The sequence below is a fragment of the Zootoca vivipara genome, chromosome 5 (assembly GCF_965207765.1).
Source record: "Zootoca vivipara chromosome 5, rZooViv2.hap1.1, whole genome shotgun sequence".
Taxonomy (NCBI): Eukaryota; Metazoa; Chordata; class Lepidosauria; order Squamata; family Lacertidae; genus Zootoca; species Zootoca vivipara.
Genome location: NC_142588.1, coordinates 7,635,046 through 7,658,214, shown reverse-complemented (window position 1 = coordinate 7,658,214; position 23,169 = coordinate 7,635,046). Strand labels below are relative to the sequence as shown.

Genomic DNA, 23,169 nt, shown 5'->3' with positions numbered 1-23,169 from the left:
CCTGTCAAAGTTTAAAAACCTATTTCCACATCTTGATTAATTACAACAATCCATACAACTGGGATGTTTACTTTATTTCAAAAGTAATATTATTCTAGATTTCTACCAGTCATCTGTAATAGGTTCACCTTCCAGCGATTATTAAAAAGTAGTTCTAAATTTGGAATCAAAATATTAATATAGTTTTTTTTAAAAAAAATTCACCTGCCATTTTTCACCTGGCGATTGATGCTGCTTAATTGTTTATTTTATTTCATCTTCTGTTATGCTCACGTCTTAAGGCCTTCTCTTTGATTTTGGGTAACTTTAGGTTTACCGTAGTCATTTTTTGTAGAATGTAATTTAGAAAGTCCTTTACGATGATGGCGAGGGAGTCTTTGATTCCCCCCCCCTTCTGAAACTGGATTCAAATTCCATCAAAATGTTAGGAAACACATTACAGTCCTGTATTCTGCATATTTTATTTTCAGAGATATTACTTTTAACATCATTCATGTGCATCAGTTACCTTAATGATAAAAATCCATCAAAATAATAAGAATAATTAAGAATATAAAAATAAAACAAAATAGAACAACATGCTGGTCCTTCTTTAATACCTGTGCTTCATAAAAAATAATGTGGCCCCCACCTGCACCCCAATTCCGTCGTTTTTTGTTATTGAAAACAAAAACAAAAACAGATTCGCCCGCCCGCCTTGTAGAAGACCCGCGGATCCTGCCCGCTCCGTCGTCCCCGCCCGACGCGCTTTCGGGGAGGCCGTTTCCATTCGATTGCTACTCGATTGGCCTCGCGCGGCACCCGTCGCGGGGCGGGGCGAGGCGACGGGGGCAAGATGGCGGCTTCCGCTCGGTGCTCCCGGCTCCCCTGCAGGGCCCTCCTGACTCCTCCGAGGGCGGGTAAGAGGCGGGGGCGACCACGGCAGCGGGGGGCGCGAATGGGGCTCCCTCTCCCCTCCCTCGGCGCCCTCTTCGTAGCCGGGGGGGGGGAAGAGCGCGGCTGTCTCTGAGGGGCCGCCCTTCGGGAAGGTCACGGCGGCGCCTCCTCCGGTCCAGGGACCGGTGAGCCTGCGAGTTCCCCCTGGGCGACGCTCCCGAGGCCGGGGGGGGGGCTCGATGGTGAAGCCCGCGAGACCCCGCTTTCCGCCTGCCCTTCGGAACTCCCTGCCACTGGAGGTGAGGCAGGCGCCTTCCCTCTGCTAGGCTAGAGGCAGCAGAACACCTGGGGCTTCTAAGTGGAGACTCTCTCTGTGGCAAAATCCCGAAAGCCGCTTCTCGCTTCTTTTTATTTACACATACGTCCCGTCCCCCCTTTCCCTTGTTTATCGTCTTTATTCATCTGAATAGAACCTCCCAGACTTCCGCAACGGTGTCTGGTAGGGCAGTTTGACAGTCTCAGGGGCAGGGCCGGATTGATGTTTGATGAGGCCCTAAGCTACTGAAGGTAATTTGTATGTCCAGATGTCCTTTGTCAACAACAAATTGTTGCTGTTTTTTGTGTTGACTATAATGATAATATATATATATTTATACCCTGCCCATCTGGCTGAGTTTCCCCAGCCACTCTGGGTGGCTTCCAATCGAGTGTTAAAAGCAATACAGCATTAAATATTAAAAACTTCCCTAAACAGGGCTGCCTTCAGATGTCTTAGAAAATAGGATAGTTGCTTATTTCCTTGACATCTGATGGGAGGGCGTTCCACAGGGCGGGCGCCACCACTGAGAAGGCCCTCTGCCTGGTTCCCTGTAACTTCACTTCTCGCAATGAGGGAACCACCAGAAGGCCCTCGGCGCTGGATCTCAGTATCCGGGCTGAACGATAGGGGTGGAGACACTTCTTCAGGTATACTGGGCCAAGGCTATATGGCAGACATAGACCCAGGTGGCGCTGTGGTTAAACCACTGAGCCTAGGGCTTGCTGATCAGAAGGTCGGCGGTTCAAATCCCTGTGACGGGGTGAGCTCCCGTTGCTTGGTCCCAGCTCCTGCCAACCTAGCAGTTTGAAAGCACGTCAAAACGCAAGTAGATAAATAGGGACCGCTCCGGCGGGAAGGTAAACGGCGTTTCCATGTGCTGCTCTGGTTTGCCAGAAGCGGCTTTGTCATGCTGGCCACATGACCTGGAAGCTATACGCTGGCTCCCTCGGCCAATAATGCGAGATGAGCGTGCAACTCCAGAGTCGGTCACGACTGGACCTAATGGTCAGGGGTCCCTTTACATATATATATATATATATATATATATATATATATATATATGGCAGATCTATATGGCAGATCTACTGGTCGATCGCTGGTGTGTTCCTGGTCAATCATGGGATGAATGAAGCTAATAATAATAATAATAATAAAGCTCAACAACTCTGGGCAATGACAATGCATAGATCACTGCCAGGTTCTTTATACTGGAAGTAGATCACAGTCTCTTGGTAGTTGGATGCGCCTGCTACGGTATATGGTAATTTATAGACTTAATAGGTATCTAAAGCAATTTGCACATAACAAAATATGTATTTTATCAAAGTAATTGTTGGACCGAAATACAATTAAGAAGAAGTATATTAATAGTGAAATACAATTAAGAAGTATACTTTTTTGGGGCCCCCAAGAGAGTGGGGCCTTAAGCTATAGCTTGTTTAGTTTATACTGTACTCCGGCACTGCTCAGAAGTAACAGATATTGGAACAGGCTCGCCAGCAGCTACTGATCTTTGTACTACAGTATCTCACTTCCACTTATGCTTCATCCAAACCCCTTCCTTTGATAGACACCCCTCTTTCTAGGGAAATGCAGTCGGATGGGCGGGGTATAAATAAATCATCATCTTCAACCCAGTGTAATTAATTAAGCAGCCCTATTTACAGTGGGCGTATTTTACGCCAGACTCTTGTAGTTTGAAGCAGAGGTGATTTTAACCCGCCTCAGCGTTTTAACTTTCTGTTATAGTAAGGTTGAGAATTTTTCCTCGCTTTTACTGCTTTGATCTTTTGTAAAGCGCTTTGAGTTTTTTTGTTTGTTTTTTGTTTTAATCATAAAAACACAGAATTGTCAAGTTGGAAAAGGGACCCCAAGGGTTATCTCTAAGCCAGCCCCCCTGCAGTGCAGGAATAATCAAGCGGTGCATGGTTTTTATGAAAAAATGAAATCATTAATGAAAATTAATAAAAGAGACTGAATAGTGCGGTAGGTGGATTAAGTGGTAGATACATGATGGGGTGACAGGAAGTCGACATAGATATAAGAAGAATTTATTGTGATCTGAAGTAACAATTACTACTATTTTCTCTTTTTTCTGGATAAAGTTTTTGTGGTACTGTGGATAATGTGTTAACAACAACAACAACATAAGTTTTATTTGTCTCCCGGCCGAGGCCGGGCTCAGAGCAGCTAACATCATAAAAACAACACAATAAGCATAAAAACAGACATCAATTAATTAAAATACATCTTAAAATTAATTCAGACAAGTTAAAATCTGGGCAGGTGGCAATTATCAGGGTGGAACAGAGTGGTTAATAATTGCCAGGACCAACTGTTTCCACTGATCATACAAAGACCTGTGAGCGGGTTAGGGGCCTCCTTTGGGCTTGTTTTATACAAAGTAAGTCAAACTGCATCCTTCCTGCCCAAAGGCAGAGGTTGGAGCTCATGTCTTGTTTCAGCCACCAAGCTCATCAAACTTGAGCAAACTATGTGCTTTCTTTCACTGTTTCTCAGTCTAAACCATTGTTTCCCAACCTTTGGTCTCCAGCTGCTTTTTGGACTACAGTCCCCATCATCCTTGACCACTGGTCTTGCTAGCTAGGGATGATGGGTGTTGTAGTCCAAAACAGCTGGAGACCCAAGATTGGGAAACACTGGTCCAAACAACTTCTAGTAGTTGGTAGACTATTGTGGATTAACTATAACCAGGGATTCTCTGATCTACTTGGTTAAGTGTGTAGTAACTGTCCATTCATGTATCGCTTCCATTTTCTTGTATTTTAGGCTATGGTGCTTCTGCAGCTGCATTTCCTGTACTCCAGCAAGACCGTCAGGTTCATCACTCGGTGATTCCTCATGGAAGGAGTGGGCGCTCCTCTGTCAGTGGCATTGCGGCCACTGTCTTTGGGGCTACAGGCTTCCTGGGACGATACGTTGTCAATCGCCTGGGTAATTTTCTCCAAAATTAAATTTGAGATGTCTGGATATTTAGCAGGAAAATGAATCTGATATAGTGTCTCTTGCAAGATGTAAACCCATGTGTAAGTTTGCAAAGCTAACCCTAACCCTTTGGGTCCCTTCCAACTCTGCAGTTCTACGATTCCTCCTCCTGTTGCTTGACACTGGGACCTGTGATTCAACATCTTTTATTGCCTGCACATATTCGAAATGTGAAGGTCTTAACATGTGTCCATTGTAGCTGATTGCATGCCTTGCTTTTCACTAAATGTCCCAATAGTTACTGTGTGCCTAAATACCAAACTTCTTCTTTTTTCTTTCTGTTACCCATTTCAAGTACAGTCGTACCTCGGTTTACGAACCGCTCGGGTTGCGAACACTCCGCCCCCCCCCCCGGAATTGTTTTCGGCGCGCGTGCGTCCCGCGCATGCGCAGAAGCGGGGCGCTTCGCGCATACGCAAACCACAAAAAACGCGCTTTGTGCATGCGCAGAAATGGCGCTCAGTTTGCGACCTTTTCGGGTTACGAGCTGTGGAACGGATCGTGTTCATAACCCAAGGTACTACTGTATTCTGGTGCCAGATAGGGATGGGAAGCAGGCTACATCCCCAAGGAGCCCTTGCGGTTCAAGAAGGTAGTTTTCAACCCTTTTATCACCTGAGTCCACCTCTTAAAGGTCCCGTCCCCGTCCTCCCCACTGTTACAAAGGTTGGGTGCCACCTTCAATCTCTGCCAAGCTGTGGTAAGATTCCAGGGGAGTTCCAGGCACTCACCCAGGGTCTGTGTTGTGTTTTTTTTTGAGAATCAAGATACGGTGGAGGCTGTCCTAAAAATATGATTTATTCACATATTTATACATTCAGTCTGCATAGAGGGAGTACAGATCTTCCAGCACGGTATCAGCTCTGGAGTCCAAGGCATCTCTTCCAGCCTGCCCAAGATGGGTCTCTCTCTCTGTTCCCCCATCTTCTTCCCTACACACCTTGCTAAATACACTTTTATTGTTACCTCTCTCACACACCCATCACCTTGGCAACCTCTGTCCCTGCAGGTCCAAGATTCCGCTAAGATGGGCCGCCCACACCTTTTGTTATGTTAATACCTCTGCTCAGCCAGGCTGATTTGTGTAAACCTGGCCAGGGTTTCCCTGTCTGGCCCAGTTCTGCAGCATGCATTTTCATTCATATCCCAAATAATCAAAATCCTACCATTAATTAATTTATACCCATCCCAAAACCAATAACACCATGTTGGTTTTGCAACTCACATCTTTTAAATGTGTTCAAGAACTTGAGTTACTCCCAGCAGGGGAACAGATTTTTAAAAACATTTTAAGTAGGTCAATCAATCAAATAGATCCAGCTGCTCCTTTTCCCTTTTGAAACGTCCCTCAGTTTCCAGGGTAGCTTGCTGTGTTGTCAGAAGCTGTGAAACCAAAATTAAAATGTCTGCAGGGTATGTAGTGTTTGGATTGTGGCTTCCATGAAGCCACTTTGGAAATACAATTTAAAGAAATAAAAGTTATTGTATTGATTACAGCAGGTAGAGTCCTATAGCTAAGCATTGATGTTTTCTGAGTGCTTAAAATAGAACATCCTCAATTAATATCATGCCCTAGTTCTTCTTTTAAAACCCCTTTCTAATTTTAGGGCGTATTGGCTCCCAAGTCATCGTCCCATATCGCTGTGAGCCTTATGATATCATGTACCTTCGACCCATGGGTGACCTGGGACAGCTCCTGTTCATGGTATGCTCTTTGTAATAATCCAGTCTGGTTAATGATCGACCAGCATCACTTGCTAAATAGTTGAAAGTTGGGTATGGGCCATAAATAACATCTTCCTAAAATGCTTTTTGTACTTTGTTTCATTTCTCTCTTGATTTGTGCTGTGGCTATCAGGAATGGGATCCGCGTGACAAAGATTCTACCCGAAGAGCTCTTGAGCACAGCAATGTAGTCATCAATCTTGTTGGCAAAGAGTGGGAAACAAGGTAACTTTCTTCTTTGGCTCCCTTGGATAGATTGAGTAAAGATAGCTATAATTTTTTCTTCTAGAAAGGGAAAAATAAAACTATATGAGGTTCTAGGGTTCAGTCTGATTTCCCCCCAAAGAAAAGACCAATTTCTTATGCCTTACATCATGGGTAGGCAAACTAAGGCCCAGAGGCAGGATCCGGCCCAATCGCCTTCTAAACCTGGCTCGCGGATGATCTGGGAATCAGCTTGTTTTTACATGAGCAGAATGTGACCTTTTATTTAAAATGCATCTCGGGGTTATTTGTGGGGCATAGGAATTGCTTCATTTTTTCCCTTTAAAATATAGTCCAGCCCTCCACAAGGTCTGAGAGACAGTGGACCGGCCCCCTGCTGAAAAAGTTTGCTGACCCCTGCCTTACATTTTCTTTGTGGATGCATCCTAGTGATGCAAAGACTCAGGGCAGAAGCAGGAGGAAGGTTTATTTCCCTGGCACAGATGCTTTTGAATGGAAAACTGTAACACACTTATGAAGTCTTCTAAAATTAGTGATTTAAAATACTTTAACTGCCCCTTTCCTCTCTCAAACACAAAAATTGACAGCATCAGGCAATTACAACCCCACGTACTGTAAGCATGTACAGTTCTTATACCTTGTCTGCTCAGATTCCTTCATCTTTTGCGCACAAAAGAAACTGCTGTATCTTTGGAAATCTGTAAACCAGACCTAGGAACCAGCCAAAAGGACAGAGGGAAGGGGACCAGAAGTAGAGGCAGAGGGCCTTCTCAGTGGTGGCGCCCGCCCTGTGGAACGCCCTCCCATCAGATGTCAAGGAAATAAACAACTATCTGACTTTTAGAAGACATCTGAAGGCAATGTTTGATGTTTTATTCTGTTTTTAATCTGTTGAGAGCCACCCGGAGTGTCTGGGGAAACCCAGCTAGATGGGCGAAGTATAAATAATAAATTATTATATTATTATTATTATAAATAAACCTGTGTATCCCGTGGCTTATCTGTGCCAGCATGGTGGAAAATGAAGGAGGGGTGGGTGGTTTTCTGTTTCCTGTTGCTTTTTAGGACTCATTCTTTAGTACTCTCTCAACTTCAGAGCTGGTGTATGTTTCTGCCATCTTGGGGAACTGGGTTCTATCAGGTGTTCAAAACATCTCCTGTCCATTACCTCTGTGATGTTTGCAACAGCCCTGGAAGGCATTTTCAGTATATCTTCTCTTCATTTTTCAATGGCTCACAATTTTTGGCTGCCCTTGGTAAGAAAGGCTAACAGCTGATTTTCTGGTTTGGCCCTGTGCTGCTGAGTTGCAGCCAGATAAACCCTCGGATAACCCCCCAATTTTGCAGATAAAGATCAGCTACTGACTTTGAGAAGAAAGCTGAGGCTTGTCATGGTCACAAGAGGGCAGTGGCACACTTGCCATAATGAGCAATAATTTGCTGAAAGAGACTGAGTTACCTTAGGCTACCTGGTAAGTTGTGGGGTTTTGTACTCCTTTAGGATTGCACTCTTAGGCACTATGCTTCACCATCAAGGCTGTGATATGATGACCTGCTAAATTTTGTAAGGAGTTTGGTTTTTATTCTGTTCTTTATGCTTTATTCCAGTCACTTTAAGTACGAAGACGTCTTTGTTAATATTCCCAGGGAAATTGCTCAGCTCTCAAAGGAAGCTGGGATAGAAACTTTTGTTCACATTTCTCATCTGAATGCAGACGTGAAAAGTCCTTCAAAATACCTTAGAAATAAAGTAAGTTTTTCATTAGTTGAAATGAGGTTTGCATAGTGTTTGAACAGTTTTAACATTCTTGTGTAAATTTGTCGGAAACATTAACTGTTGAATGTCTTTTGTCCTTTCTCGTGGGTGGCTAACACTAATCGGTTCACTTTCTACTATGATTAAGCACAATGTCATCTGTAGTTATTTGTGTTTGTGTTTGTGTTATTGTGTATGTCTGCACCTTTCATACAGATTTCCTAGATGCCATAAGGCTGCTTTTGAAAAATATTTCAAGAAAATTCGATTTTTGAAAAACTGAGTGACTCCGATTACTTAAATTTGTATACACTTACTGGTTGCAAAGAGGAATTTTGGAAAGACACGGTCTGTGGGCTCATTCACACTCCCGCTTGTCCTGGGCCTAGAAGGCATGGGATATGAGCAGTGCTTTCTAGGTACTGGTCCGAGCAGTTTTGCCTTGTCCTTCTGCTTTCCCCTAGAAAACCTGCTCTTTAGTGATAAATCAGAACAAACAGCAATCCATTGAAAACCTGGTTGCTGTTTGCTCCAGTTCAGTCCTAAACTGGGTTTTCCTAGGGAAAAGTGCTGGAGCAAATGGAAGTGTAGATAAGCCCTTTGATGGATTTTCTGTCTTTTCATTCATTGTAGTTACCCTGCTGTCTGCATGGACTTTATTCTGTTTGCTGTTAATTCTTGTGTTTCCTAGGTTACATATTTCACGGTGCTAAATATGTGTTCTGCCTGATAGACTGGAACATTTTATTATTAATAATAATATTTTATTAAGAGAATTTCATTTATAAAAAGAGAGCGAGGAAGAAAGAATGAAAGAAAAGAAAGTGTGTGAGAATGAAAAAAGAAAAGAAAAAATACTGTTAGGTTGCCTTATGTTAATACGTATATAGATTTGTATATTCTTGCAAACCTAGGCTGGAATTTTTTTAAAAATAAATAAATACATTATGCCAAAGGGCCAAGTGTATGCAATGTGTTACCCAAGGGTATCTCTAAAATTTATTATAGTTTCGTAGTATTTTGTATCTTGAACTTGCATGGGAAATTAATCACTTTCTAATGACCTGATGGCAGGCCATTGGAGAGAAGATTGTGAGGGAAGAATTTCCAGATGCCATCATCATGAAGCCTTCTGAAATGTACGGGAGAGAGGATAGGTTTTTCAACCATTATGCAAGTAAGTACACTCTTTGCAGCATAAAATTTGTACTTTCTCCTTGGGAGAAAGTAATATCAGAGAGCAAGGGATGGAATATCTCTTCACACTGTATTTGCACTTAATTAGAATTGTAGAATAATTGTGAAAATCTGTATTAAGATCTTACTCAAATCTATTCGGCAATCATCCTTGAGCTTTTGCTTCAACTCTTATGGTGCCAGGAAAGAATATGTTTTTTAGCCTACTGTACCTTTTATTCCATGGGAAATGTGTTGTATTCATGGGCCAACAGATGAGCTTTCCTGTAAATAGCAGAATCCTAATTGTCTTGCATGGGCTTTGCATAGCTAAGTGAACTAATTTCACTCCAGCCCACCAGAAAATCCTATCTGTTTCTGAGACTTAAGTTTAGCATTGTGAGTGTACAGTATGCCAAGCCAGTACAGAATATATATAACTTCCTGAAGATGTTTGCTTGGTTTATTTTTAATTTTTAAAAATGAAATCATATTCCCGAGTTCCTCCCTATTAGATCTCCCCTCCGCCCCGCCCCGGCCCGCCCACACTTATTCCCATCTTTGTCATATTTCAGCCCAGGTGAAATGGAACTTCTAGAACAGTGCTTCCCAATCTTGGGACTCCAGCTGTTTTTCAGATTGCAATTCCCATCATCCCTGACTCATGTTAGCTAGGGATGATGGGAGTTGTAGTCCAAAAACAGCTGGGAACCCACGTTTGGGAAACACTGTTAAAATGCTGAACATGATGACCTCTGAAATGTTAGAAAATGTGTGTTTTAACCCTTTTGTATTTTATATTGTACTATACAAATATATGCCAGTCATTTTAATTACAAATATTAACAATAGTTGCAGATTATTACCGTGAGTGAAGCATGTAGTTGTTGTAGTAAGTAAATAAATAAACTGAACATATGCTTCCTATTGATAGTTTCCTTATGAGTATGCAGTTTTGGAGCAACATGACCATAATTTTTTCATGGGTTTATTATGTTTCTTTACTACTTTTAAAGCAGGCATCCCCAAACTGCGGCCCTCCAGATGTTTTGGCCTACAACTCCCATGATCCCTAGATAAAAGGATCAGTGGTCGGGGAAGATGGGAAATGTAGTCCAAAACATCTGGAGGGCCGAAGTTTGGGGGTGCCTGTTTTAAAGTGATCAGTGCTATCTCAGCGACCCTTACAACAGATTATACCCATCGTAGAGATGGGAAATGGAGCTAGGAATGAATGACTTGCCTGAGGCCACTTGTATATTCATAGCAAAGATAAGATTTGAACCAGGGACTTCCAGCTTCATAGATCAGTCTCTCCTGACACCCCACTGCATTGGCGTAACATTTTTAAACAAGAATGTTCAATTGCCAAATCTAGTAGCTCGTATCCAAAGAGCGAGCTTCAGCTTGCTGAAAGATTTGAGCATCCTCAGTTATAGTGTTTACATTTTCTTGGGCCAGATGCAGGAGATTCGTGCAGTGTGCCCTTAGTGCAGGCAATTCTCGTGACACATTCAGGTGCATTTGAGAGCTTGACTTTCCAGTACTTATTGTTATTGCTCTTTGATCTCTAACAGCCTGACTTCTATCCTCCAATAATTTATCTATCTTAATTCAGACATGCGCTGGTTTTGGGGCGTGCCTATGATTGCTATGGGCAAGAAAACTGTGAAGCAGCCTATCTATGTAGGTATTGTTGGAAAATATGTTATGATACATATTTCATACCACTTTTCCTTTTGTATATATTTCATTACATTTTTGACCTTGCTTTTTAAAAAAGGTAACTTTAAAATATATGCTAATTTTTCTTAAATATTATCCCATAGGTTGTTGATGTAGCAAAGGCTATAATTAGTGCTATTAAGGACCCCGACTCAAAAGGAAAAACTTATGCATTGACTGGGTAGGTTGTTGATTATTATTATTATTATTATTACCCAGACCACCTTAAATCACTACAGGCATTTCCCAGCCTCCTTTGTTGTTTTTAAAACTCTGCAGTGGATTTAGATCAGGCTTCCTCAACCTCAGCCTCCAGATGTTTTGAGACTACAATTCCCATCATCCCTGACCACTGGTCCTGCTAGCTAGGGATCATGGGAGTTGTAGGCCAAAAACATCTGGAGGGCTGAGTTTGGGGATGCCTGATTTAGATGGTATGTGTTCACTACAGATACCTTCTTTTATTGGACATCAGCCAGTAGCTGCTTTCCATAAATTGTAGTTTCAAAAGGCAGTTGTATAAGCATTTGGGGAGAATGTTATTTTCCCTGTTCACCTACCTGAACCCCTAATTTTATTATACCCTTAAAGTCTGCATAAATTCTACAAGAATATTGTGTTAGTCAGTTGTGAGAAGAGAAGTTCGAGAAACATGACCACCTGGAACCCCCCTTGCCACTTCTTGGCAGAGATGGGGGGTGGCGTGCAACCTTTGTGACAATACCTCTGGCTATATTTTTACATAATTAAGGTTTGGTTGTGGGTTTGGGGGGGAGGCGTTGGTGAAAGTTGCTCATTACCAGTGACCATCGTGGCTAAAACAAAGGCTTCCATATATCCTTCCTGTTGGTACCAAGCACCCCATTTTAGACCAAGGCCTCATTCTCAAATTTACAACTTAATGTCCATTTCTTTTTTTTCTTTTTCTTTTTTTTGATTTTAAAAAAATACTTTATTGAGACATTTAAAAATCGAATACAGCATAAAATAAAACATTTCCAAAATACATAACTTTACACAAAAAGAATTATTACATTTGCATTCTTGTCTCTATTTATTATTAACTAAAACTGACTTCCCAACTTGCCCACACCGCTTAGCTATACTATACTCCAATTTCTTGCGTTCTTAATCATTCACAATCATTTCACAATTCAAACCTATAGTATATTTCTTCCCCCTCTACATCACTTCCTCTAATTTTCTCCGCGCTACTTCAAAGTAAACAGATCCTTAGCTCCGTTTTAATGTCCTTTTTCTTGAAATAATCCTCTACAAGTTCCCATTTCCTACTTACTAATTGTTTCGGTTTATTCCTAATTGCTGCGGTCATTCTATCCATACTCATAAGATCTATTAATTTAATCTGCCAATCTTGTAATGTAGGAACCTCTGCTTTTTTCCATTTTTGTCCCATCAACAGCCTAGCCGCTGCGCACGCGTAAAGAAAAATGCTCTCCCTATCCTCTGGAAAGTTTTCAGGAATTAGACTTAACAAAAAGTATTCCGGATTTTTCTTAAACGTGAATTTCAGCATCTTTTTCAATTCTTCGTACACCTCCCCCCAAAATTTAAATATCCCTTCGCATCCCCACCAACAATGTAAATAGTCTCCTACCTTATTTTTACATTTCCAGCAGTTTCTGTCTTCACTTTTATAAATTTTGCCTAGTTTTTCCGGAGTCAGGTGCCACCTATATAACATCTTCATCATATTCTCCTTTATCCCGGTACAGGCCGTAAATCTTAATGTTTTTTTACATAATCTGTCCCATTGGACTTTATATATTGGCCTCCCCAGGTCTTGGGCCCATTTAGTCATAGTACTCTTTATCGCCTCATCCTTTAACTCCCATTCTAAGAGATATCTGTAAATTTTGGATAGCATTTTGGAATCATTTTCAATTATTAATTCTTGGACCTTCGACTTCCCTTCCAAAAAACCTGTCTCTTTATGCTTTTTAAATAGGCTTTGCAATTGCAAATAATGAAACCAGCTGGAACAGCTAGTTTTGATCTGATCATATGGTTTCAATCTTAACTCCTCGTTTTCTTTGACTATTACATCTCGGTAAGTAAGCCATGTTCCCTTCTTGCATCTTCCCCCCATTGCCGTCATTTCTAGGGGGGAGGCCCACCAAGGTGTTTTTGGCTCGATTAAATCCTTGACTTCTAACCAGGTTTTAAGAATTGTTTTTTTGAATATATGATCTGAGAATTGTTTGTACCCCCCTCTCTCCTCCTGTAGTAGATAGGTATGCCACCCGGTAATATTTCTAAAACCTTCTAACACTAATCTGAAGGTATCTGAAGAAGTGTGCATGCACACGAAAGCTCATACCAAAATAAAAACTTAGTTGGTCTTTAAGGTGCTACTGAAGGAATTTTTTTATTTTACTTCGATCCAGACCAACACGGCTACCTACCTGTAACCACTTCTAACACTAAGATCTCTTCGTCCTCCAATAACACCCATTCCTTGAGCCAACAAAGACATGCAGAGGCATGATAAATTCTAAGGTCCGGGACCCCCCAACCTCCTCTTTCTTTAACATCGGTAAGTAGCTTATACTGGATCCTTGCTTTCTTACCCCCCCAGATGAATTTGCACAGGTCCTTTTTCCAATTTTCAAATACCTCTTTTTTCCACACAATGGGAAGCATTTGAAATAAAAACAGTATTTTGGGTAGAACAACCATCTTAATTGCGGCCATTCTGCCTGAAAGGGTCAAATTTAAATCATTCCATCTTTCCATTTCCTTTCTTATCTCTTTCCATACTTTCCCATAATTGTTTTCAAAAAGATCTATATTTTTACCACTAATTTCAATACCTAAATATTTAATTCTCTTCACTACTTCCCAATTTGTTATGCTTCCCATTTTTATAATATCTTCCCTCATTATATTTTTCACTATTACCTTAGTTTTCTTCTCATTAATTTTGAGTCCCGAAATTTTTTCAAATGTTCCCAACATTCTTTTCAGATTGCCCATGGATTCCTCTGGGTCTTCCACTAAAACTAACATATCATCAGCAAAAGCGTTGATTTTATATATTTTGTCTCTTTCTTTGATTCCCTTAATTTCTTCATCCTCCTTAATTTCAATTAGTAAGGGTTCCAAAGCCAAGATGAATAATAATGGAGAAAGAGGACACCCCTGCCTCGTCCCCTTATATAACTCGAATTCATCCATCACATCCCCATTTAAAATTAACTTTGCAAATTGTCTATTATATATTGAATTAATCCCCTTCATAAATTTCCCTTTAAATCCGAATTCCATTAATGCTTTTTTCATGAATATCCACACCAACGAATCAAACGCTTTTTCTATATCCAAAAATACGAAGGCCGCTTTTTTACCTGGCGTCCAATCTAGGTATTCTATTAAATCTAAAAGGATCCTTATATTTCTCGCCATCTTCCTTCCTGGAAGAAACCCCTGTTGACTCTGACCTATGATTCTATTTAATATCTTCTTTAACCTATTAGCTAAAATGTCTGCAAATATTTTGTAATCAACATTGAGGAGTGAAATTGGTCTAAAATTTCCTGGTTGTTTGATTTCTTCATTATCCTTCGGAATTAATGTAATATAAGCTTCTTGCCAAGATCTTGGAACAGCCCCTCCCTCCATAATGCCATTTACTAATTTTTGATAGGTACTTCCCAATTCATCTTTAAAAACTTTATAGTGTAAACTAGATAAACCATCTGTCCCGGGTGATTTTCCCAATTTTAATCTTCTGATGGAATCATAAATTTCCTGCATCGATACTTGTTTATTGAGCATATCATTTTCCTCTTCACTTATCTTTCTCCTCTTTCTTTTAGCAAATTTTTTTTCTAATTCTCCTTCATTTATTTCCCTTTTTTCATATAATTTTTGGTAAAAGAGAGTAAGGCATTTCTGAATATCCTCTCCCTTGGTTAATTTTCTACCCTTATCCATTATTCCTGTAATCAGCCTCTCCTTTTGTGCTTTCCTTAATTTCCAGGCTAAAAGTTTCCCTGCCTTGCCTCCCCATTCAAATGTTTTTTGTCTAGCCCATCTAATTTTATTTTCAATCTCCTGGCCTACTATAGCTGATATCTCCTTTTGTAGGATTTTTATTCTCAATCCCACTTCCTCATCTCTGGGGTTTCTTGCTAGCTCCTTTTCTTTCTCCTTAATTTCCTTCTTAATTTTCTCCAGATTTTTTTCTTTTTCTCTTTTCACTCTGCTCTTTTGTTGGATATACAGACCCCGGACGAAAGCCTTACCCGCCTCCCATGTCGTTGTAAGCTCTACCCCTTCTGAGATGTTATTTCTATAAAATTCCTTTAGGAGCTCCTTCATTTTTTTTTACAAATATTTCATCATTCAGGATTCTCTCATCCATCCTCCATCTATTAAATCTCCTCTTTGATCCTCTAATTTTGGTCATTATTGGGTTATGATCGGTGATAGATTTTGGCAGGATGTCACTTTTTTCTACCCTCTGTAATATACCGGGTGTTAACCAGATCATATCGATTCTCGATGCTGCTTTTTTGGCCTCTGAATAATATGTAAATTTTTCCTCTTTTGGATTATCTCTTCGCCAAATATCAACTAATTCATAATTCCGTGATAAATTTAGAAAAACCTCCGGTAATCTCCCTCTTCCTTTCCTTCCACTTTTTGATCTATCCAATTCTGGTTGTATTACCCCATTGAAGTCTCCAAATAGAATTATTTCCTCATCAGTTATGTGTTCCCCCATTTTCTCTCCCAATTTTTTAAAGAATTCTTTCTTACATCCATTGGGGGCGTAGATGTTAATCACTACTACATTCCCCTCTGGCAAATTTAGGCGCACCCCTACCATCCTTCCCTCATCATCCTGAAATAGTTTTTCGGATTTAATGCTTGACTTAACATAAATGACTACCCCTCCTTTTTTTTTCTTATTCGATGAAATAAACTCCGCCCCCAATCTATTATTAAACAATATTCTTTCATGTTTCTGGGAAATATGCGTTTCTTGTAAACCGATAATATTCCATGAATTTTTCTTCAATAAGCGTTCAATCTTATTACGTTTACATTTATCATTTAAACCATTGATGTTCCATGAAATAATATTAAAATCCATAACTTTATTAGATTATCCCGGACTTGATTTCTAAATACCAACTTCAAAAATAAATTTAACCATCAAGGAGGAGGTGGTAGAGGTATAAATCGCATTAAGCTCGGTCTAATTCACCGCAAGTTACAAGAAGAGAGGAACACACTATCAAATTTCTATGGCTGTTTTGTTTGTTTTGAGAAGAAAGGACCTCCAACTCTCAGATATTGCTTAATCAATATGTACATTCAACAATTATTCTAATTCGTCTCTCTTTCCCTCCTCCTCTCTAAACAATTCTTTTTTATTTCTGGTACAGAATTTTTCTGCTTCTTCCGCCGTTCTGAAAGTCTTCTTTCTTCCTTTAAATTCAAAGGTGAGCCCCTCAGGAAACTCCCAAACAAACCAAATCCCATGCTTAGTCAGGGCCTCGGTCACATTCTTATATGCCTGTCTTTTGAGTCTAAACCTTCTCGGAATTTCTTTAAATATAGCTATCGATTTTCCTTCAATTATTAAGTTCTCATGTTTTTTCTTTTGCAAAATCTTATCTTTCAAAAACAGAAAATTCAGGAACAGCATGCAGTCTCCAGGCCCTTTAATGTTTTTAGCTCTGTCCAAACGAACTCTGTAGATTTTATCCACATCTAGTGCCAGATCTTCTTCTTTAACCTGTAACCAGTTCGCCAGACCTTTAATTATTTTTTCATCTATCTGTTCATTCGCCGTCTCCGGAACTCCGCGCATCCGTAGAACCAGCTCTCTTTGTTTCATTTCAAGAAGGGCGATCTGATCCGCTAGGTCCTCTTGCATTTTTTTCATTTTTTGTCTCTCTTCATCTTCTTTCCCTTTTGCTGCTTTTATTTCTTTATTCTCTAAAGTAATTTTCTTTATTGCATCATCTTGTTTCGCCATCTTAGCTCCCAGATCCTTGACTGCTTTGTCTAGCTCCTTGTTTTTACCAGCCAGTTCTTTCATTTGGCCCGTCAATTCTACAATCATTTTGGAATTCCCTTCTATCTTAGATTCTAGGTTGGATTCTACAGAGTCCAGTTTTTCATTTATGGATTTATTCATTTCCGTTATTAATTCCTTTATATCTGCTAGGGCGTCATTGCCATTAGGATTTGACATTGACTGTCTTCTTTGTTGGTTCCCAGCCATCGTTGCTGAATTCCCTTGTTGATCCTTATATTTTTTTAAAGGCATACTCTGATTGATTTCAATCTCGCTGTACCGCGACCAAGTCCTGCTTTCCTCTTATGGGAGTCCCCTTCCTGGCCTTTAGCGGGTCATCTTTACTGTTTTAGCCAGCTGCAAAAGTCATAAAATGAGGCTAGGGGAGGCTAGGAGAAACTGGGGGGAGGGAGCGCATTCAGAGTCTGCTTAAGCTTGCCTTCAGATCACGTCCGCTGCAACCAGCAAAGAACGTTGCCTGGCAACCGGCTGCCTGATATCCTCCTGCTTGTTAATTAGGCGCTGTCCGCTGGCCGTTGTTACAGCCTTCCAGCCTCTCAGTTATGCTTATCGTCACGTCTCCTCACTCCTCACTCCCCGTTCTTCCTCTCCCTCCCTTTCAGACTCCCAGCCCGGGCAGAGATCAGCGTGTGTTGGCAGCGATCCAAATCGCCATCTTGGGGCAAAGTTTTCCTGCCAGTTAGGTCTTAAGCAAAGGGATTCCCGCCAGTCTTTCCCCCTCAACAATTAGGACTTATTGATCTATAGTCTGTTTTAACATATCCCTTCGTTTCCTTGTGTAAGCACGGAGCTGTCACTCGCAAGTTTTATAGCGGTGCGTTGCGAGTTTCTTCGACTTGGTCCCCCGCCCGCGATCGCGTTTAAGCCCTTTCAAACAATCCTCGTTTAAACTCACGGGTCGGTATATCCTTTCCGTTCTCCGTCGAAGAATTCTGGTGCTGACTGGGCGAGTTCTCGGGCGCCGCGCCTGCAGACACTTTGTAGCTGGCAGCCGATACTGTTGCTGCCGCCGTGGCGAAGGCTCCTCTCTGCGGCTCTCCACCTCGAAGGGTGCCGCCGCTGAGTTCTGCCGTAAAATCGCCGCTTTTCTTCTCTGGGAAGGGCTCCGTGCCCTCACCTTTTATCTAGGAGGGGGTTCAGGCGCTTTCCCCCCCCTTTAAAACACCGATGTCTGCAGTTTAAGCTCCGCGATGTTCGGAGCGTCCCGTCTTCCGACCCGCTCGCTAGCGCACCATTACCGGAAGTCAACTTAATGTCCATTTCTTTGCAGCCCTAACAGATACCTTCTTCACGACGTGGTAGAATATGCTTATGCAGTACTCCACAGAAGTTTCTTTCCATATCCTATGCCCCGTCCTCTGTATCAGTAAGTCTTAATATGTTTTTTGTTGACAAGTTGTTACCTCTGAGGGTCCAGCTACCTGTGTTGGTTGTTTGGTTTTTTTTCCCCTTGTGTGCGCACACAGATCTGTTCATCTCTGCCATTGAAAGCAGGTGCGCAGGCTGCATTCTTCAACAGGGGACTAGGCCTGGATTTTGGAGGGAATAGAAGAGATGTTATCTCTGTTTAGGGGTGGGGAATGTTTTTGGGAGGTGGATTACTGGCAGAGAAGGCAGGCTTAAGACACACCTCTTCTCTATGTACTATCTCTGTCTGTTTGATTGCAATTGCTGTATGCTTGCTTTTGGGAGTGAGAACTGGACCTCATTAGATTTCATGTGTAGCTTGAGCCTTAATCAGTCTGGACTCAGGTTCTGCAGTTGAGTTAGGGAGGTGGCATTAAAAATATGTGCCAGGAGAATTTTTCTGCCTTCCGTCGCTCAAGGTGAAGAGAGCCCTAAGCAAGAGCATGTAGCCACTCTATTTTGGGACCTCTGAAATGGCAACCAGAATGCTCTCAGGAAAACTTTTAACTGGTTGTTGTTGTTATTATTAATAATAATAATAGTAATAATAATTAATAATTTATTATTTATACCCCGCCCATCTGGCTGGGTTTCCCCAGCCACTCTGGGAGGCTCCCAACAGAATCTTAAAAATATAATAAAACTTCAAACATTAAAAACTTCCCTAAATAGGGTTGCCTTCAGATGTCTTCTAAAAGTCAGATAGTTGTTTATTTCCTTGATATCTGATGAGAGGGCGTTCCACAGGGCGGGTGCCACTACCGAGATGGCCCTTTGCCTGGTTTCCTGTAACCTCACTTTTCACACTGAGGGAACCGTAATGCGTTTTGAGAAGAAATGGCCCCCTTCCCATCATTTTAAAAAGGGGCTTTCTCCAGAGGCCCCTGGAGGGCATTTGGCATCCTAGGGAAAGGTGCCTCGAACCCTGACCATGGCTTCCCTCCTTCCAGCCTTTGCGCTGATCTTTCTGGGTATGAGGCCCTCGCCCAGGTTATGCAGTGGCCACAAGACACTGATGACTTAGCAGGTCCAGGAAGTCCATTCCAGCAATAGAAACTGGGAACCTTGTGGCAGGTCTCATCCAGGAAAGAGCAGACATGGATTCAAAGGGAAGCAGACCCAAATCATATCCTTCACCCCCCATCTGCCACCCCACCTGGTGAAGTCATCTGGAATTGGCCCTGTCTATATGTACTCCAAAGGGTGGTACCATCTCAAGTATGATGGATGCCCTCCATGAGACTTGCAGAACAGAAATTACTATTACACATTTTCAGGTTTCAGGTAATCAACATTATTAAGGGAATTGTCAGATTCTGCTCCAGTCCTGTCCTCTCCTAGCTCAGTCCTCTCAGCACTTCCCCAACTTCAGCACGTGTGTCTTGTGGCTTCAGTTAACTTTCCTTTCAACAGTTACTTTGGTTGATAGAATTAATAAATACTGTATATTCCTGCGTATAAGACTACTTTTTAACCCCGGGAAATCTTCTCAAATGTCGGGGGTCGTCTTATACGCCGGGTCGTATTTCTTATACGGTGATTATATCCCAAACTCTGTATTTTAACTGGAAATGTTGGGGGTCGTCTTACACGCCCAGTCGTCTTATACGCCGGAATATACAGTACAAAGTAGTCTGTTTTGTCTGGTGGAGCAATTCGAAGGAGAATCTGAAACTTCACTAACCAATTTGAGAGAAGAACAGATCTATCATTGCCAGTGTTCAGCCATGGTATTAATTATTGTGGCACTTTGAATTACAGCTTACTTGCAAGATTGTTTGAGATAAATCCTTTTGAGCCATGGATAACAAGGGACAAAGTGGATCGGGTAGGTGTGAGATTGTCTTCATTTTCATCTCGTTTATTGCTTATCACCTGCGAATCCTAAAGTCGCTAAGAATGGAACAAAATGCAATTAATACAGAATATCAGAATGATAATCAATTTAAGAACTCTCTATATATATGAATACAGAACAAGTTTATCTGTGTGTGTGGTTTCTCAGTGTTATTTTTAGGGTTGAATGCATTCTAACATTACACACGTGTGGAATTTTTTATTAATGGGATGGGATCAATGTTTAGTTTTTGAGTTGCAACGTATCAATTATCAGGTGTCAGCAAACTTTTTCAGCAGGGGGCCGGTCCACTGTTCCTCAGACCTTGTGGGGGGCCAGACTATATTTTGAAGGGAAAAAAATGAACGAATTCCTATGCCCCACAAATAACCCAGAGATACATTTTAAATAAAAGCACACATTCTGCTCATGTAAAAACACACTGATTCCCAGACCGTCTGCGAGCAGGATTGAGAAGGCACTTGGGCCAGATCTGGCCCCTACGGTAGTTTGCCTACCCATGAATTAAATCTTGAATTGTGCCTTACTTGAAGCAGACTTCTTATTTGTAGAGGGCGGGGAAGCAGAGGTACCGGTAATTTTCTTTCAGACTAGCCCCCCTAAACTTGATGCCCTCCAGATGTTTCTGTTTACAACTCCAGCCATAATGAAAAACAGTTAGGAATGCTTGGTGTCCAAAGCACCTGGAGATCTTTAGGTTGGGAAAGACGGCTCCAGACTGTTGAGTCCATTCAAGATTGCCAAGAGGTAGATGCAGGGGTACAGATGTACCAGATCCAAAGCTAGCAGGGGACCTTGACTATGAGCTTTCATTTTAAAAAAGTATTTAACGTCCTAGAGAAAATGTTATAAAGCAAATGTCTAAACACTGTTCTAAGCAATTACTGTGGTGGGATGAATCTGCCTGGCTCCTCCCACCTTTTGTTGTTTTAGCCAATGAGCAATGTCAGAGCTGTGACTGACAAGATAATTGTTTGGACGCCAGACAAGAGGAATCCCTGGGGTCCTAAAGAGCTGCAGTTTCCCTCTCCCCTTTAGTGCAGTTTTCTTTCCTGCTTCTTTCTTGTTTTCTAGTCTTTGGAACCTGTGTAGCTCTAAAGGCTTCATCTCCCGTTACCCTTCCTTTTTTCTTAATAAGCAGGATGCATCTTTTTGGTGGTGGGTCAATCGGATATCAGGTATTCCCTAGAAGTTATTGTTTGCAAACCCCCAATAAGAGTGGGTGGGTGTTAGAGGACCCTCCCATATGACAAGTGCAAAATGTGGAAACTTTGCAAAGAGCCTTAGGTAATGTCTTCTGCTGTGCAGGAGTTTAAGTCCAGGCACACATTGAGCTTAAATCCAGACCCAAAAGTTGTGACAATTGCAATTCTAGTCTAATCACAGATAGGAAAATAGAATCCAAACTGTTCTTTGGTAATACACTCAACATTCTTGCCTCTGACCAGGTATGAGAGAGAGATGTTAAAATTGGCAAAGTCTAATTGTATATTTTGTAGCTGAAGTTAACTTTTTATTTCACACTGTTTCATGTGAAACTCTTAATGAACTCTTTGGAATCTAAAGAACCCCCCCCCCAAATAAGATCCAAACAATATTGCATACTTGATTTGTAAAGATGCAGCTGTGTGAGAGATGAATTTATAAGATAGCTCACCGTTCACTCATTTCTTCTTTGTTTGTTTGTTTGAAGTTCCATACCACAGATATGAGGTTCCCTGATCTTCCTGGCTTGGAGGACTTGGGTATTGTCCCAACTCCTATAGAACAGAAAGCAATTGAAGTCTTGCGTCGCCACCGCACATTCCGCTGGCTGGAAGCTGAGCTTGAGGAAGCAAAAATAGTCAAGCCTGTTACCGACATGTAATCTACTTTGAGAGTTTTTCAGACTGGTTACACTGAACTCATTTCTGAAGAAATCTGTACATACAAAGCTAAAACCCTATATAAATCATGTAACCTTTACAATATTAGTGTCACTTGTTTTATTCAGGAGTACGATATGCCAAGAAAATCCTGTATTGTCCCTTTGTAGATTTTCGTAATGAGGGTGCCAGACCCCTGCTCAAGAGGTATGTTATCTGTCGGATCTGTGTCCCTTGCTTTCAGACATGTTAAAAAGATTGAGCTAAGCACTCCAGATCAGCAGAGGACCAGTACTGTACTTTAGAAATGAAGCTGCCTTTGATTTCTCTTCCAAATAATAATAATAATAATAATAATAATAATAATAATAATAATAATAATTTATACCCCACCCATCTGGCCAGGTTCCCCCAGCCACTCTGGGCGGCTTCCAACAAAATATTAAAATACAGAAATCCATCAAACATTAAAAGCTTCCCTAAACAGGCCTGCCTTGAGATGCCTTCTAAAGGTCTGGTAATTGTTCTCTTTGACCTCTGGTGGGAGGGCATTCCACAGGGTGGGTGCCACTACCGAGAAGGCCCTCTGCCTGGTTCCCTGTAACTTGGCTTCTCGTAGCGAGGGAACCGCCAGAAGGCCCTCGGCACTGGACCTCAGTGTCCTAACAATAAGTGGAAGTGGTTTGTACTCAGTTCTGTCAGCGTGTAGGACAAAGGCATTGTGCCTCCTGTATACAGTGGAATGCTGCAATTCCAGATTTCAGTATCGGAATTAGCAAGGCTTGGTTGCAAGGGCTGTTGCTTGTCTACACTTCTTTTACCCTTACAACTGGTCCCAATCCAGTGTCAGCGATGCTGAACAGTTTTAGCCTTTGTTTGTTTATTAAATTTGTATACCGCCTTCATCCGTAGATCTCAAGATGGTTCACGACATAAAATACAATATAAAAACACAAAATGCATAATAAAACAAGAATAAAAAACAAAAACCAGTAACCCCCTCCCCCACACACAAACACATTTAAAGAGTATAAGATGTTAATCAGCCAAAGGTCTGGTTGAAGAGGAATGCCCTGGGGATAGCATTCTGCAAGCAAGCGCGGAGCCACTGCAGAAAAGGCCTATCCTTGTGCTGCCACCCTCCGGACCTCTCAT

At 41.5% G+C, this 23,169-nt stretch overlaps 1 protein-coding gene across 1 annotated transcript; it reads left to right on the top strand.

Moving 5' to 3' along the window:
• Positions 1-808: 808 nt before the first annotated feature.
• NDUFA9 (NADH:ubiquinone oxidoreductase subunit A9) lies at positions 809-22,117 on the top strand. The gene is made up of 11 exons (XM_035138291.3): positions 809-899; positions 3,986-4,150; positions 5,809-5,906; positions 6,060-6,151; positions 7,760-7,901; positions 8,982-9,084; positions 10,702-10,769; positions 10,913-10,989; positions 18,155-18,250; positions 20,053-20,119; positions 21,843-22,117. The coding sequence occupies exons 1-11, from the start codon at positions 836-838 to the stop codon at positions 22,014-22,016; spliced, it is 1,146 nt and encodes a 381-aa protein (XP_034994182.2). The 5' UTR covers positions 809-835; the 3' UTR covers positions 22,017-22,117.
• The last annotated feature ends 1,052 nt before the right edge of the window (positions 22,118-23,169 follow it).